Source organism: Haliotis cracherodii, unplaced genomic scaffold, assembly GCF_022045235.1.
Source record: "Haliotis cracherodii isolate W230 unplaced genomic scaffold, xgHalCrac1.p SCAF_2, whole genome shotgun sequence".
NCBI classification, from domain to species: Eukaryota; Metazoa; Mollusca; class Gastropoda; order Lepetellida; family Haliotidae; genus Haliotis; species Haliotis cracherodii.
The window spans coordinates 40,804,082-40,818,916 of record NW_027266275.1 but is presented as its reverse complement, the minus strand read 5'-3'; the positions used below and the strand labels follow the sequence as shown (position 1 = coordinate 40,818,916).

Below are 14,835 nucleotides of genomic sequence, written 5' to 3'. Positions count from 1 at the left end.
TGGTGATTCTTCTGGTACTAAGGTGGGGTTGATGGTGATTCTTCTGGTTCCAGGGCGGGGTTGATGGGGTGTGTTCTTGGGGGATGAGGGTGGATGTGCGTACAGGAATGTCACATACATTGCTTCATGCACTGATACAAGACTGTTCATGTTTACAGGTTGTGGAGGGAACCAGTTCTATTCCTGTGATAACAAAACCAACGACTGCATCAAACGACCTACTGATTGTTCCAGTGGCAATATGTGCTACCTGTTTGATGAATGTATCACTCCAGGTCAAGCCTGCAGCTGCAGTGGTGCACATGCCAGCAGCATCGTTTGTGGCAACAACCCCATCGTCACCGGCCATACTCCAATGTATACAAGCATAGGCCACACATCAGCACAAATCCCCAAAAAGAGCCCACTCCTTTACAAAGTGAAAGCCAACATTAGAGTTCAACCTGGTGATTTCATGGGTGTTCTGTATCAAGGGGATAAAATTCCCATCAAGTGCATGGAGAACACCACCTCACAGTGGAGGCATCTCCTGTACACAGTACCAAATGTGACAGGTGCAAATAGTGATATCCCAACATCCAACAGTCATCTTGAAGATCAATTGTGCATGATCAATGCCTTCTATTCCAAACCAGAGATAGTGCCACTCCCGTCCGAGTTGGCTTCACTGCCTAAGAGTGGGCTGTACACCTTCAAGTACAGGGTACAAAGCAGTGGCGTAACTAAGACATGCAATGTGACGGCAATCGAAGAAGTCGGACAGATCGTGTGGGTGAATCCACATCTTGTCTCCAGTAACATCCAGGTCGAGCTCAACACCATTGCCACTTTGGTTGCCAAGGTTACCAGTGGGTCCGATCTGATATATGAGTGGACAATCGGGGGCGTGAATGTCACCAATAATATGACCCTGACCGAGAAGTGCCCTCTGGGTGTGGACAACACATCTGCGAAGTGTTTAACCAATGATACCTCCCTTGTTAAACCATTCACTTTCATACAACACACATTTACCTCATCAACTGAACTTAGGCTGAAAGTATCAAACAAAGTGAGTTCTAAGGAGCACAAGTATTCGATCACTCTGGGTCCATGTATGCCGATCCAGGGACTCCAGCTTTGTCATGAGAGTTGCCAGACCCCTAGTGGATGTGCAGATCCATGTCAGCCATTGATTGAGTTTGGTGTCCCCACGTTCTTCCCAGTGATGTACACGCAGGGCAGTGCTGACAGCACCTACACCTTCCTTGTGAATGACACAAAGGAGGTCGGGACCACTAACAGCAACCGGTCAATAACATTTACATCTACAGGATTCCATAGGGTTGCGGTCAACATGACATGCGGCACCCATTCCGACACTGCTGAACTTGGTGTCCAAATCAAGCGGGCTGCCAATGTTGCAGATCTGAATGTTTTTGTGCCTCCAGGAGTAGTTATTGGTGAAAAGTTTGTCCTGAGAGTAGCAGGTCATGTAAATAACAGTGCAGACATTGAGATCATTGTTGACTTTGGAGATGGCAAAAAGGAGAAACATGTAATACTTGTTACTTCTGGCAGCAAGCTAAACCAAAACATAGAGTACACATACAACACAGAAAAATATTACACAATACATGTAGTTGTTCGAGATGTGTTCAAGAATGTTTCCAAGGAGGCTTCCCTGTATGCCTTGGCAGCAGTGTCTGCAACAGCAAGGGCAGAACCAGAATACGCTAAGGTGGGACAGGATGTAGAGTTCAAGATATGGGTTGTACCTGTGAATGGATCCGATGTGAAGCTTGACAGCAAGATGCATTACAACTGGAGCTTTCCTGCTGGAGTAGAGAGACGTATTGAGTCGGAAGTGGTCAACAGCACATATAAATATGCCATCAATGTGAAAGGGACCCATAACATCAGTGTGAGTGTCAGCAACTTAGCCAGTACATTTTACACTTACGTCATGGCCCACATTCAAAAGTGTGTCACCGGCCTCAAACTTCAGTACAATGGGCCATCCCACATCAACAACACTGTCAACTTCACTGCAACTATACAGGATGGCACAAATGTTCGCTACAGTATGGATCCAGATAATGGCTCGGGAAGAATAAACCAGACCAATTCAACATTTCTGATCAACTTCAGCAACCCGGGAATTTACAACACCTCTGTGATAGCATATAATGATCTCACCAGCTGTGCCTTGTCAAGGGAGGAACTTACAGCATACATCATCGATGATGAAACATTATTCCTGCTGGACATCCTGCCAGAGAAATGCTTGCCTTCAAAAAGACCTGATGTCCTTGCAGCCGTAGCCATCAACATCAACCCATCTGGACTGAACTATACGTGGGACTTTGGTAATGGATCACACACCAGTGGTGTAGGTTTGCTGAATGTCAGCATTCTCTATAAGGTATATGGCAACTATGAAGTATCAATTTCCTCAAAGACAAAAAGGTTTGTCAAGAATGTGTGCATTCAAGAAGAGATTACCAACTTGACGATAGGTCCTCAAGCAACTATAGACATCACACCCGGGGAGTCAACAATGGACAATATCACCACATCAGTCAGCACAGGATCAGACATAACTTATGTGTGGACAGTTAACGCAGGTGAAACCGCAATGTGCGATCACTGGTCATGCATCGTTGAGCTTACACACGCAGGGACATATCCTATCAAAGTCAATGCCTCTAACAATGTGAGTTATGACACAGCTAACATAGTTATAGAGGCCCAGTACAGAGTCATTAACCTAACATTGACATGCTTGTCTTGTGCAATGGTGAGATACCAAAGTACATCCAAAGGTGTTAGGATGAGTGCTGTCGCTGTCAATGCAACTGATGTATCATACAGATATAATTATGGAGGAGACTGGGTGATGGATGCCACCCACAGATTCAGTAATGTCAGTACATACAGCATCTGTGTCAATGCTTCCAATCTAGTCAGTGATAAAGAGGTGTGTATGGATATTGTCACTGAAGATGAAATTGAATCTTTGACTCTGACCTCGAATGTGTCAACAGCGGAAGGTGACTTCGAAGTGGAGGTTGGTACATATGTGCAGTTCACAGTGAATTACACCAAGGGCACCAATGTGACCTTCACATGGTCTTGTGGTGATGGTCTTGTCAGGGAAAACGAAGGGCAAGTGTTTGTCTGCCATTTTCAACAGTCGAAGAAACATTCATTTTCTGTTACAGCAGTGAATGTGGTGTCAAGTGGAAATAAATCTTTGAACATTTATGTTCTTCAGGAAATTATAAGCCTGAACATCTCTCAAAATCTGTTTCAAGGACGATATGCTGCCACCAATGAAGCTGCGAACTTCACAGCACAGAGCAACACTGACCTGAATGTGGCATACCATTGGATGGTGAAGTCATCGGCCAACATCTGTGAAGCTGTTGGAAAATGGATGGAAGGGCACTGCAATGACAAACACTTCACTGAAGCTGGACTCTACAACATCACTCTGTATGCCAACAATTCACTGAATGATTTAGCAACCTATACAGAAATTGAAGTGATGGACAGAATAAAAGGTTTGCAGATCAAGTTTGATGCAAACGCTATAAGTGTGAACACTAGCACTGTCTTCACTGCTGAGGTGACAGCTGGTGCAAATCTTGTCTACCACTGGAGAGTCAAGTGTGAGTCAGCTGAAGTAAAAGACATTACCACAGCCACCATGACTCACTTCTTCGACAAACTGGGGACGTGTGATATCAGTGTCAATGCCACTTCTAAATTGGAGCCCGAGGGTAAAAACAGTGGAAGTATTATCCATATTGAAGAGATAGTCTCTGATATTAAGATCCAGAGTGCTACACAATATGTAGCTAATGGTTCAGAGGCTGTGTTTGATATTACCCGAAAGTCTGGAAGCAACTTGAGCTTGACCTGGAAACTTTCTGGTCCAGGAACTACTGTGGACGACCATGAGGTCAGCCTGATTTATAGGTTTGTCCATACAGGAGAGTATACTCTGTCAGTCAATGCATCCAACCGGCTCAACAGTGACACAGACATGATGGTGATCTATGTTGAGGAGAAAGTGTTATCGGTCAACATTACGGTCAACAAGAGCCTCATCAGGACAGCCACGGCAATCTGGTTCAATGCTGGTGCTGCACCTGCAGGAATATATAGGTACAACTGGACCATCAATGAAGAACAGTGCCATACAGATGCAGATACGTTTGACAAGTTTTTCAACAATTCAGGTATTTATGTGGTAAAGGTTTATGTGTACAACAATGTCAGTTTCGCTGTTGATTCTAAGGTGATAACTGTTCAAGAACCAATCTCAGGACTCCGAGTTGATAAATGCGAATCCAAAGTGACCGGTGAGGAAATAACGATCACAGCATTGATAACCCATGGGACAGACATTACTTATTCCTGGATCTATTCATCACCTGATAGAAGTAAATCAACTGCACAAGGTAAAGACCTAACCTTAGACTTTGAACACGAGGGATTCTATCATATCGAGTTATTTGCTGAAAATAATGTCAGCTCAGAACAAATAAACTGTACAATCAAATCCCAAGGAAAAGTCAACATCACCAACCTGGTTGTAAAATCTGACAGCAAGTATAATTTTGTCAACCAGACCATTTACTTTGAGGTCAGGGGTGGGAACCTTTATGATATAAATGTAACCTGGTTGTTCAATGACAGTTATGTAAATAAAACTGTGGACAAGAAGCTCCAATGGAAGTTTCCATCTGCGGGACTGTACATTCTTACTGTCATTGTCAACAATGATGTCAGCCATGATGAAAAGACTCAACAGTTCTACATACATGTCTTGGACTGTGAGCTGCCCAAAATAACAGTCATCAACACATTGCCGGGCAAGGTTCTTCGGTCGCAGTCCCTGGATCTGGCTGTGGATGTAAACTCAAGTAACTGTACAGAGTACCAGTCTCAACATGAGTGGCAGGTGTTCAGAGCTCCCAGCTGCTCTAGCCTGACCGGGAAGATAGACCTAGGCAACACCAACAGTCCGACTCTTCATCTGCAAGCTAGAACATTGCCATCAGGATCTTATTGTGTTGTGTTCAATACCTCGTATCTTGACACATTTGTGTATGAGACTGTGAATGTGAACTTTACAGTAGTGTCATCGGAACTGGTCGCTGTGATTGCGGGTGGCAGTGGACGTGTGGTGTCACAGAACACAAACTTGAGCATCAGCTGCCTGGACTCCTCGGACCCCGACATGGATGCAACAGCCCTCAGTTGTAACTGGACCTGCATCAGTGTGAGTAAGATGAACTGTACACTTTACAAGTATGTGTGACAGCAGGGTTATGAGTTGAAGGAGTTAAATCCAGGTACCATTTTGACTTTTGGTTTATGTAGTACTGTATGTATTACTTCATTCTGTAGCAGGACCGACTCTCCCCATAACCAAAACAAATCCGGATCGCAGTCTTTCCTCTCAAACATCATCCTAGATAGCAGGGGTTGTTGATGTTGCATGAGAATATAAAGCAGCAAGGGAGGCTGGTTTGACATGCTAAAGTTTTACATAAAATATTACACAGAAAGTATAACCAGTCTGAAGTTATCCCAAGGAAGGTTTAACCTAGGCCAGGGTCTCCACTGGAAAGATTTCATTGAAGTTTTCCTGTGAAAGATTTTACCTCAGCCATAGTTCCCCAGTAAAGGCCAAAGCTTCCCTTTGACAGGCTTAACCTAAGAAATTGTTTGTCAGTGAAAGGTTTTTACATCAGCCATAGTTTCCCTGTGACGGGTTTAATCTAGCCCATAGTTTCCCTGTGACAGGTTTAATCTTCGCCATAGTTTCCCTGTGACAGGTTTAATCTTTGCCATAGTTTCCCTGTGACAGGTTTAATCTAGCCCATAGTTTCCCTGTAACAGGCTTAATCTAGCCCATAGTTTCCCTGTGACAGGCTTAATCTAGCCCATAGTTTCCCTGTGACAGGTTTAATCTTGGCCATAGTTTCCCTGTGACAGGCTTAATCTTGGCCATAGCTTCCCTGTGACAGGCTTAATCTTGACCATAGCTTCCCTGTGACAGGTTTAATCTTGGCCATAGTTTCCCAGTGACAGGTTTAATCTTGGCCATAGTTTCCCTGTGACAGGCATAATCTAGCCCATAGTTTCCCTGTGACAGGTTTAATCTAGCCCATAGTTTCCCTGTGACAGGTTTAATCTTGACCATACCTTCCCTATGACGGGTTTAATCTTGGCCATAGTTTCCCTGTGACAGGCTTAATCTAGCCCATAGTTTCCCTGTGACAGGCTTAATCTAGCCCATAGTTTCCCTGTGACAGGTTTAATCTTGACCATAGTTTCCCTGTGACAGGTTTAATCTAGCCCATACTTTCCCTGTGACAGGTTTAATCTTGGCCATAGTTTCCTTATGACAGGTTTAATCTAGCCCATAGTTTCCCTGTGACAGGCTTAATCTAGCCCATAGTTTCCCTGTGACAGGTTTAATCTTGACCATAGTTTCCCTGTGACAGGTTTAATCTAGCCCATAGTTTCCCTGTGATAGGTTTAATTTTGGCCAAAGCTTTCCTGTGACAGGTTTAATCTTGGCCATAGTTTCCCTGTGACAGGTTTAATCTAGCCCATAGTTTCCCTGTGACAGGCTTAATCTAGCCCATAGTTTCCCTGTGACAGGTATAATCTTGGCCATAGTTTCCCTGTGACAGGTTTAATCTTGGCCATAGTTTCCCTGTGACAGGCTTAATCTTGGCCACAGCTTCCCTGTGACAGGTTGAATCTAGCCCATAGTTTCCCTGTGACAGGCTTAATCTTGACCATAGCTTCCCTGTGACAGGTTTAATCTTGGCCACAGCTTCCCTATGACAGGTTTAATCTTGGCCACAGTTTCCCTATGACAGGTTTAATCTTGGCCATAGTTTCCCTGTGACAGGCTTAATCTTGGCCACAGCTTCCCTGTGACAGGTTTATTCTAGCCCATAGTTTCCCTGTGACAGGCTTAATCTTGACCATACCTTCCCTGTGACAGGGTTAATCTTGGCCACAGCTTCCCTGTGACAGGTTTAATCTTGGCCACAGTTTCCCTATGACAGGTTTAATCTTGGCCATAGTTTCCCTATGACAGGTTTAATCTTGGCCACAGTTTCCCTATGACAGGTTTAATTTTGGCCAAAGCTTCCCTGTGACAGGTTTAATCTTGGCCATAGTTTCCCTATGACAGGTTTAACCTTGGCCATAGTTTCCCTGTGACAGGCTTAATCTTGGCCACAGCTTCCCTGTGACAGGTTGAATCTAGCCCATAGTTTCCCTGTGACAGGCTTAATCTTGACCATAGCTTCCCTGTGACAGGTTTAATCTTGGCCACAGCTTCCCTGTGACAGGTTTAATCTTGGCCACAGTTTCCCTATGACAGGTTTAATCTTGGCCATAGTTTCCCTGTGACAGGCTTAATCTTGGCCACAGCTTCCCTGTGACAGGTTTATTCTAGCCCATAGTTTCCCTGTGACAGGCTTAATCTTGACCATACCTTCCCTGTGACAGGGTTAATCTTGGCCACAGCTTCCCTGTGACAGGTTTAATCTTGGCCACAGTTTCCCTATGACAGGTTTAATCTTGGCCATAGTTTCCCTGTGACAGGTTTAGTCTTGGCCATACCTTCCCTATGACAGGCTTAATCTTGACCATAGTTTCCCTGTGACAGGTTTAATCTAGCCCATAGTTTCCCTGTGACAGGTTTAATCTTGACCATACCTTCCCTATGACGGGTTTAATCTTGGCCATACTTTCCCTGTGACAGGTTGAATCTAGCCCATAGTTGCCCTGTGACAGGTTTAATCTTGACCATAGTTTCCCTGTGACAGGCTTAATCTAGCCCATAGTTTCCCTGTGACAGGTTTAATCTTGACCATACCTTCCCTATGACGGGTTTAATATAGCCCATAGTTTCCCTGTGACAGGTTTAATCTAGCCCATAGTTTCCCTGTGACAGGTTTAATCTTGACCATACCTTCCCTATGACAGTTTAATCTTGGCCATACTTTCCCTGTGACAGGTTTAATCTAGCCCATTGTTTCCCTGTGACAGGTTTAGCCTTGACCATAGTTTCCCTGTGACAGGTTTAATCTAGCCCATAGTTTCCCTGTGACAGGTTTAATCTTGGCCATAGTTTCCTTATGACAGGTTTAATCTTGGCCATAGTTTCCCTGTGACAGGCTTAATCTAGCCCATAGTTTCCCTGTGACAGGTTTAATCTTGACCATACCTTCCCTATGACAGGTTTAATCTAGCCCATAGTTTCCCTGTGACAGGTTTAATCTTGGCCATAGTTTCCCTGTGACAGGTTTAGTCTTGGCCATACCTTCCCTATGACAGGCTTAATCTTGACCATAGTTTCCCTGTGACAGGTTTAATCTTGGCCATACTTTCCCTGGGACAGGTTTAATCTAGCCCATTGTTTCCCTGTGACAGGTTTAGCCTTGACCATAGTTTCCCTGTGACAGGTTTAATCTAGCCCATAGTTTCCCTGTGACAGGTTTAATCTTGGCCATAGTTTCCTTATGACAGGTTTAATCTTGGCCATAGTTTCCCTGTGACAGGTTTAATCTTGACCATACCTTCCCTATGACAGGTTTAATCTAGCCCATAGTTTCCCTGTGACAGGTTTAATCTTGGCCATAGTTTCCCTGTGACAGGTTTAGTCTTGGCCATACCTTCCCTATGACAGGCTTAATCTTGACCATAGTTTCCCTGTGACAGGTTGAATCTAGCCCATAGTTTCCCTGTGACAGGTTTAATCTTGACCATACCTTCCCTATGACGGGTTTAATCTTGGCCATACTTTCCCTGTGACAGGTTGAATCTAGCCCATAGTTTCCCTGTGACAGGTTTAATCTTGACCATAGTTTCCTTATGACAGGTTTAATCTTGGCAATAGTTTCCCTGTGACAGGCTTAATCTAGCCCATAGTTTCCCTGTGACAGGTTTAATCTTGACCATACCTTCCCTATGACGGGTTTAATATAGCCCATAGTTTCCCTGTGACAGGTTTAATCTAGCCCATAGCTTCCCTGTGACAGGCTTTATCTAGCCCATAGTTTCCCTGTGACAGGTTTAATCTAGCCCATAGTTTCCCTGTGACAGGCTTAATCTAGCCCATAGTGTCGCTGTGACGGGTTTTATCTTGGCCATAGTTTCCCTGTGACAGGCTTAATCTTGGCCATAGTTTCCCTGTGACAGGCTTAATCTTGGGCATAGTTTCCCTGTGACAGGTTTCACTTTGGCCAAAAGTAGGAAAACGTTTACTGTGGTTTTGTCGTGCTACCCTTGTAGTCCTTACTTAAGGCTGTAAATATGTTTATTGTGTTCTGATCAAGAAACAAAATGTCAGAAGTAGTTTCTATGTATTTATTCACTCAAGTTTAATGTCAGAATCTCTGTACTCTGTGGAAACTGTATTCCAGACACAATTAATTTACAGACTACATCAGAACCATGCCCCTGGAAAAACAGAGAGGACTCTAACTTTCTGAGCAACTTTTCTTCTGGCGAATACACACTAAACCTGACTGTCACAGATGCTACTTCTGGGAGAACAGCAACAACATCACAGATGGTAAAACTTTTTCTTATCCCTTAAACTCTTAAGGTGAGAAGTGAGTAATGGTTAGGCTGGTAGGATTGGAAGTAAGTCTGACTAAACTAAGGGCATGACATAGTGCTTGTTTGAATCAAGAACGTGTTGTAGAAATGTTTGAGGAATGTTTTAAGAAGTTCTGTTTGTTAAAAGTTACCATTTTATTGACTATGTCATCTTTCGATTGCCAAATCATGATTCACTTCAAGATCTTCAAAAGAATGTTTTGCTGAATGTTTATCCAGTTTGGACATGTGATGAAAGTTGGTTCTTGTTGATCCAGATCAGTGTTGTCCCTGAGGCAGTGCCATCCTTGAGCATCAAGTGTCTCAGTTGTTCTGAATCCGGGTCCATCAACGCCTATCAACAGTTGGTACTCACCTCACAGTGTTCCAACTGCCAAACTGATGCCAACTACACCTGGATCCTCGAGGTGGATGGAAAACCCCAGACACTGACAGATTCCCAGACACTGACAACACTCCGTGGACCCAACCTCGTGATCAAACAAGGGGTGATTCCAGTGGGATCCGATTACACGGTCACTGTCAGCAAAAGCTTTAGATTAGTCAGCAGGACTGGATCCAGCAGTTTGAAGCTCCATGGTAACAAGCCCCCGTCTGGAGGGACCTGCACGGTAACGCCAACAACTGTCCAGACCCTTGCGAACAAGGTGAAGGTCAGTTGCTCAGGCTGGTCAGACAGTGACAACACAGCACAGCTCTTCTACAAGGTGATTGCCAAAGGAACCAGCAGCATGGAAACGTATCAGGTGTGCTACGGCGTCAACAGGGATCTGACTTTTTACCTGGCATCTTCCCCCGGGTCGGACAAAGTGACCTTGGAGGTGCAGGTCATTGACAATGAGGGGGCTTATACATCCACAACGGCAGGGTAACTATGGTTATATTACCGATTATGGCACAGATATCCGTGAAATTGTTTTCAGTAATTCACATTATGGCATTGTGGTCTTGTTCATAGCAGGAAGCCACCCATAGCAACCTGATATCATGTAGTTAAAGATGACGTTATCCATTGTTTTCAACATCACAGTAGTTTTATATGATATTGTTCCAACAATAGATTGACTGACGTCACCACATGTGATCAAGATATGTACATTGTTTTATCAGTGGTGATATTGAAGGCTGCTCACAGGATTCCAATCTGGTTGTGCCAGCCATTTTGAAAATCTAAATTTAACCCCATACCCAGTCATTTATTCATATATTTATGTAAGATTTTACCTTGAATTTGGAGATTACTTGATTCTGATTAGTTAGAGATATCAAATGACAAAAACCTTTTGCTAAAACAACTGATTTGACAAACACATCACTGTGGAAGTTAATATTGGAACAAAAGTACATCTTTCTCAGTCATTGTCAGTATGCATTTTAGAATAATTAAAAAAACTTATTGAATGCCCCATGTAGCATGGTTAAGTGTAGAAATAACCTAGATCTATGTTGAAAACATAGTATTGTTGTCTCCAAATGGTTATTTCATGAGAGTGCTGTATATTTTTTTTATTCCTTTGTTTTGTACCATAACTGGAATGGTCCTGGTAGTGTCAGTGTCATTGTGATGGAGAACTGGAGTTCTGAGATTAGTATTATTTTAGTTTTAGGACAGATACAAATACCTCACCTCACCCCCTTAGTCTATCTCCAAGACCCTAGAGAATAAATTAGAAAGGGAGTCAAGCTCAAGTCTAGAATGATTGGTCAAGTCTAGATTGCCTAAGCTCAAGGCATTGTTCTGGTCTCCATTTGGATTATATGTTTTTTATTTTGTTGATGTATATTTTTAAATGAGGTAACTTTATTCTGGGATTAAATGTGAGTCTACTCACCCCTCAGTGCCCATATCTCTCTGCAGCAGTGTCACTGTGAGGACCCCGGCCAACATGACTGACTACATTTTTGAGCAGGCTCAGTCAGCACTGCCAGCCCTGATCAAACAAAACAAGCCATCACTGTTGCTGCCATACGTCATAGCCCTGAGTCAGGAGCTGAACCACGAATCTGACGTCATGCCTAGCATCTTGTCCAAGGAGAAGCGAGCCACCGTCCGGGATGCCATCACCATAACCTTGATGACCATCCCGGTGACAATCCTGGAGGACGTGCAGCAGGTGGCCTATCTGCTCCAGCTGCTGACGGTGAGTGGCTCAGGGGCGGTCGGGTAGCCTAGTGGTTAAAGCATTTGCTTGTCACGCCGAAGACCTGGGTTCGATTCCTGACATGGGTACATTGTGTGAAACCCATTTCTGGTGTACCCCACCGTGATATTGCTGGAATATTGCTAAAAGCGGCGGAAAACCATACTCACTCCACTTGTCTCAAGCAGTATCATACGTTTTCTGTATTCATTGTCCCCAAACTTTGATGCTTCACTATGGTATATTGAGGAAGCCAACCCCCACCCCCTTGAATCCCGACTATCATCCAACTCAAACTCAAATTTCAAAAGCATTGAGAAAAGGTTGCGATTTAAAGTAAAATTACTGATAAATATCGAAAAAATAACATATAGAAAGGAAATGTTTCCGTACACCATTATCTATTTTTTAAAACATTGCATCTGTGTACCATATACAAAACTATTTGCATCCCAATACCACCCTGCTGAGTGCCGAATACCACCTAAATAGATCCCAGAATCTTGTGTTCCAAAAGAGGGTTGACAGCCTCTTTATTTAGAGGTGTAATATTGTTTCATACTGTATACAATTTTGACATAGCAAGTGACCTGGTTGTTCAATTTACAGAAATACTTTGATGAATACCAGACCGAATCTTGTCACCTTGTGATTGTTGAATCTCTGAAGAACATTACAAATGTACTGCAAGCCAACGCTTTCCAGGGCCGGAACCAGGAGGATTTTGTGCCACATCATCTTCTAGCAACTATCTCCAATTTGATCGAGGCCGTCAATCTCGGCGTATACAACCCCGATGCTGTGTCTGGATGGGAGACGTATCCAATCCACAACTTCTACAAAAGCTTCATTAACCTGCGACCCGAGATTAGCTCCGCCTTGGAACAAGTCATGTCTTCCCACAGTCCTACCTTCACGGCCACAGATGTCAAACATAGGCGAACTGTTGTTCCAAGTGCGTTTGAGATCGCCGAACAGATCATGACCACTATTCTAATGACAACAATGTGGATGCAAGATTCAATGGTGATCAACCTTGGGGGGATTGAAGTTCATGGTCAGAGGTCAAAAGTCAAGGAAATTTGGTCTACACTTGAGCTAGAAGGGTGTGAATTTCATCTACCCCCAAATCTTTTTCAAGGAATTATTGGCGAAGAAGAAGAAATATTCCAGATAATGTTTGTGTTGTCAAAGAACCCCTTCACATGGGGGTACATTAACAACATGACTATCAACTCTAGAGTTCCCTCCCTTAGCTTCAAGTTCAACAATGGAAAAGCCATCCCTCTCCAAGGACTACCAGAATCAAAACACATCAATATGTTCATGTTTGAGAATGTTGTCCAGAGCAACAAGACTCAGACACTTGAGAACAGCAGCCTGTTCGACAGCATCTATTACAAGCCATTAGCCAACCTTGACTACACCACAGACACTGTCAAACGCTCCAAAGCCAAACGTGTCAACTTTGACGTCTCTAATGGAGCTGACGGAGCCTCTGGTCTCCACATCCAGGTGAGGATGGACGTTGTAGCCAACACCACTGATGAGGAGGAGGGGGTGGTTCCCCAAGGATCTCTGAAGGTGTATCTCGGGGACAACATCCTCCCAACCAAGAGTACATACACTGACTATAAGCTGATCTCAACATCAGACATGGCTGACAAGGTCGACCATCGCAACTACACATTCTTCATAACATCAGAGTAAGTCTAAATACCTACAGGGTTAATGTTTCTGTACCTACTACTCAGTGTTTAAGTCTATTTCAGTGTCATTTGGACAGAGGGCCTGGGTCTTTGGTCCATGGAAGAAATTGACCCAATGTTTGTGAGTTAAATGGGCCCCTAGGGCTATATTTCTGACATCTGGTTCACATTTTCTGACGAAAAGGGTCAAGTGACCCATCAAAACACACCATTATTGGAAGCCAAGCTGTTGTCAAATTCCCAGTAATCCATTCTTTTAGAAAACTGAAGGTAGCTCAAATGGTAGACAATATCACAGCCTTGACCTTGCACCATACACATTTGAGTTGAAGACACTTGAAGGCTGCCATGACAGAAGAAATAGTTGGTTGACTTCTGGTAACAATACCAAGGTAGAAGTAGTGGTTGGTTGACTTGTGGTAACAATACCATGGTAGAAGTAGTGGTTGGTTGACGTGTGGTAACAATACCATCATAGAAAGGGGGGTTGGTTGACTTGTGGTAACAATATCATGGTAGAAGTAGTGGTTGGTTGACGTGTGGTAACAATACCAATGGTAGAAGTAGTGGTTGGTTGACGTGTGGTAACAATACCATGGTAGAAGTAGTGGTTGGTTGACTTGTGGTAACAATACCATGGTAGAAGTAGTGGTTGGTTGACTTGTGGTAACAATATCATGGTAGAAGTAGTGGTTGGTTGACTTGTGGTAACAGTACCATGGTAGAAGTAGTGATTGGTTGACTTGTGGTAACAATATCATGGTAGAAGTAGTGATTGGTTGACTTGTGGTAACAATATCATGGTAGAAGTAGTGGTTGGTTGACTTGTGGTAACAATATCATGGTAGAAGTAGTGGTTGGTTGACTTGTGGTAACAATATCATGGTAGAAGTAGTGATTGGTTGACTTGTGGTAACAATCTCATGGTAGAAGTAGTGGTTGGTTGACTTGTGGTAACAATATCATGGTAGAAGTAGTGGTTGGTTGACTTGTTAACAATACCAGGGTAGAAGTAGTGGTTGGTTGACTTGTGGTAACAATACCATGGTAGAAGTAGTGGTTGGTTGACTTGTGGTAACAATATCATGGTAGAAGTAGTGATTGGTTGACTTGTTAACAATACCATGGTAGAAGTAGTGGTTGGTTGACTTGTGGTAACAATACCATGGTAGAAGTAGTGGTTGGTTGACTTGTTAACAATACCATGGTAGAAGTAGTGATTGGTTGACTTGTTAACAATACCATGGTAGAAGTAGTGATTGGTTGACTTGTTAACAATACCATGGTAGAAGTAGTGGTTGGTTGACTTGTGGTAATAATACCATGGTAGAAGTAGTGAT

At 43.4% G+C, this 14,835-nt stretch overlaps 1 protein-coding gene across 3 annotated transcripts in view; it reads left to right on the top strand.

Annotated features, from left to right (window-relative positions):
• LOC139468101 (polycystin-1-like) overlaps positions 1–14,835 on the top strand; it is a 98,433-nt gene that overhangs the window by 45,313 nt on the left and 38,285 nt on the right. For all 3 annotated transcript variants that reach the window (XM_071249835.1, XM_071249833.1, XM_071249832.1), the window contains exons 17-21: positions 159–5,272; positions 9,464–9,598; positions 9,903–10,513; positions 11,504–11,786; positions 12,396–13,492. In XM_071249835.1, the coding sequence (XP_071105936.1) occupies positions 159–5,272; positions 9,464–9,598; positions 9,903–10,513; positions 11,504–11,786; positions 12,396–13,492 (7,240 nt within the window). The remainder of the gene's footprint in view (positions 1–158; positions 5,273–9,463; positions 9,599–9,902; positions 10,514–11,503; positions 11,787–12,395; positions 13,493–14,835) is intronic.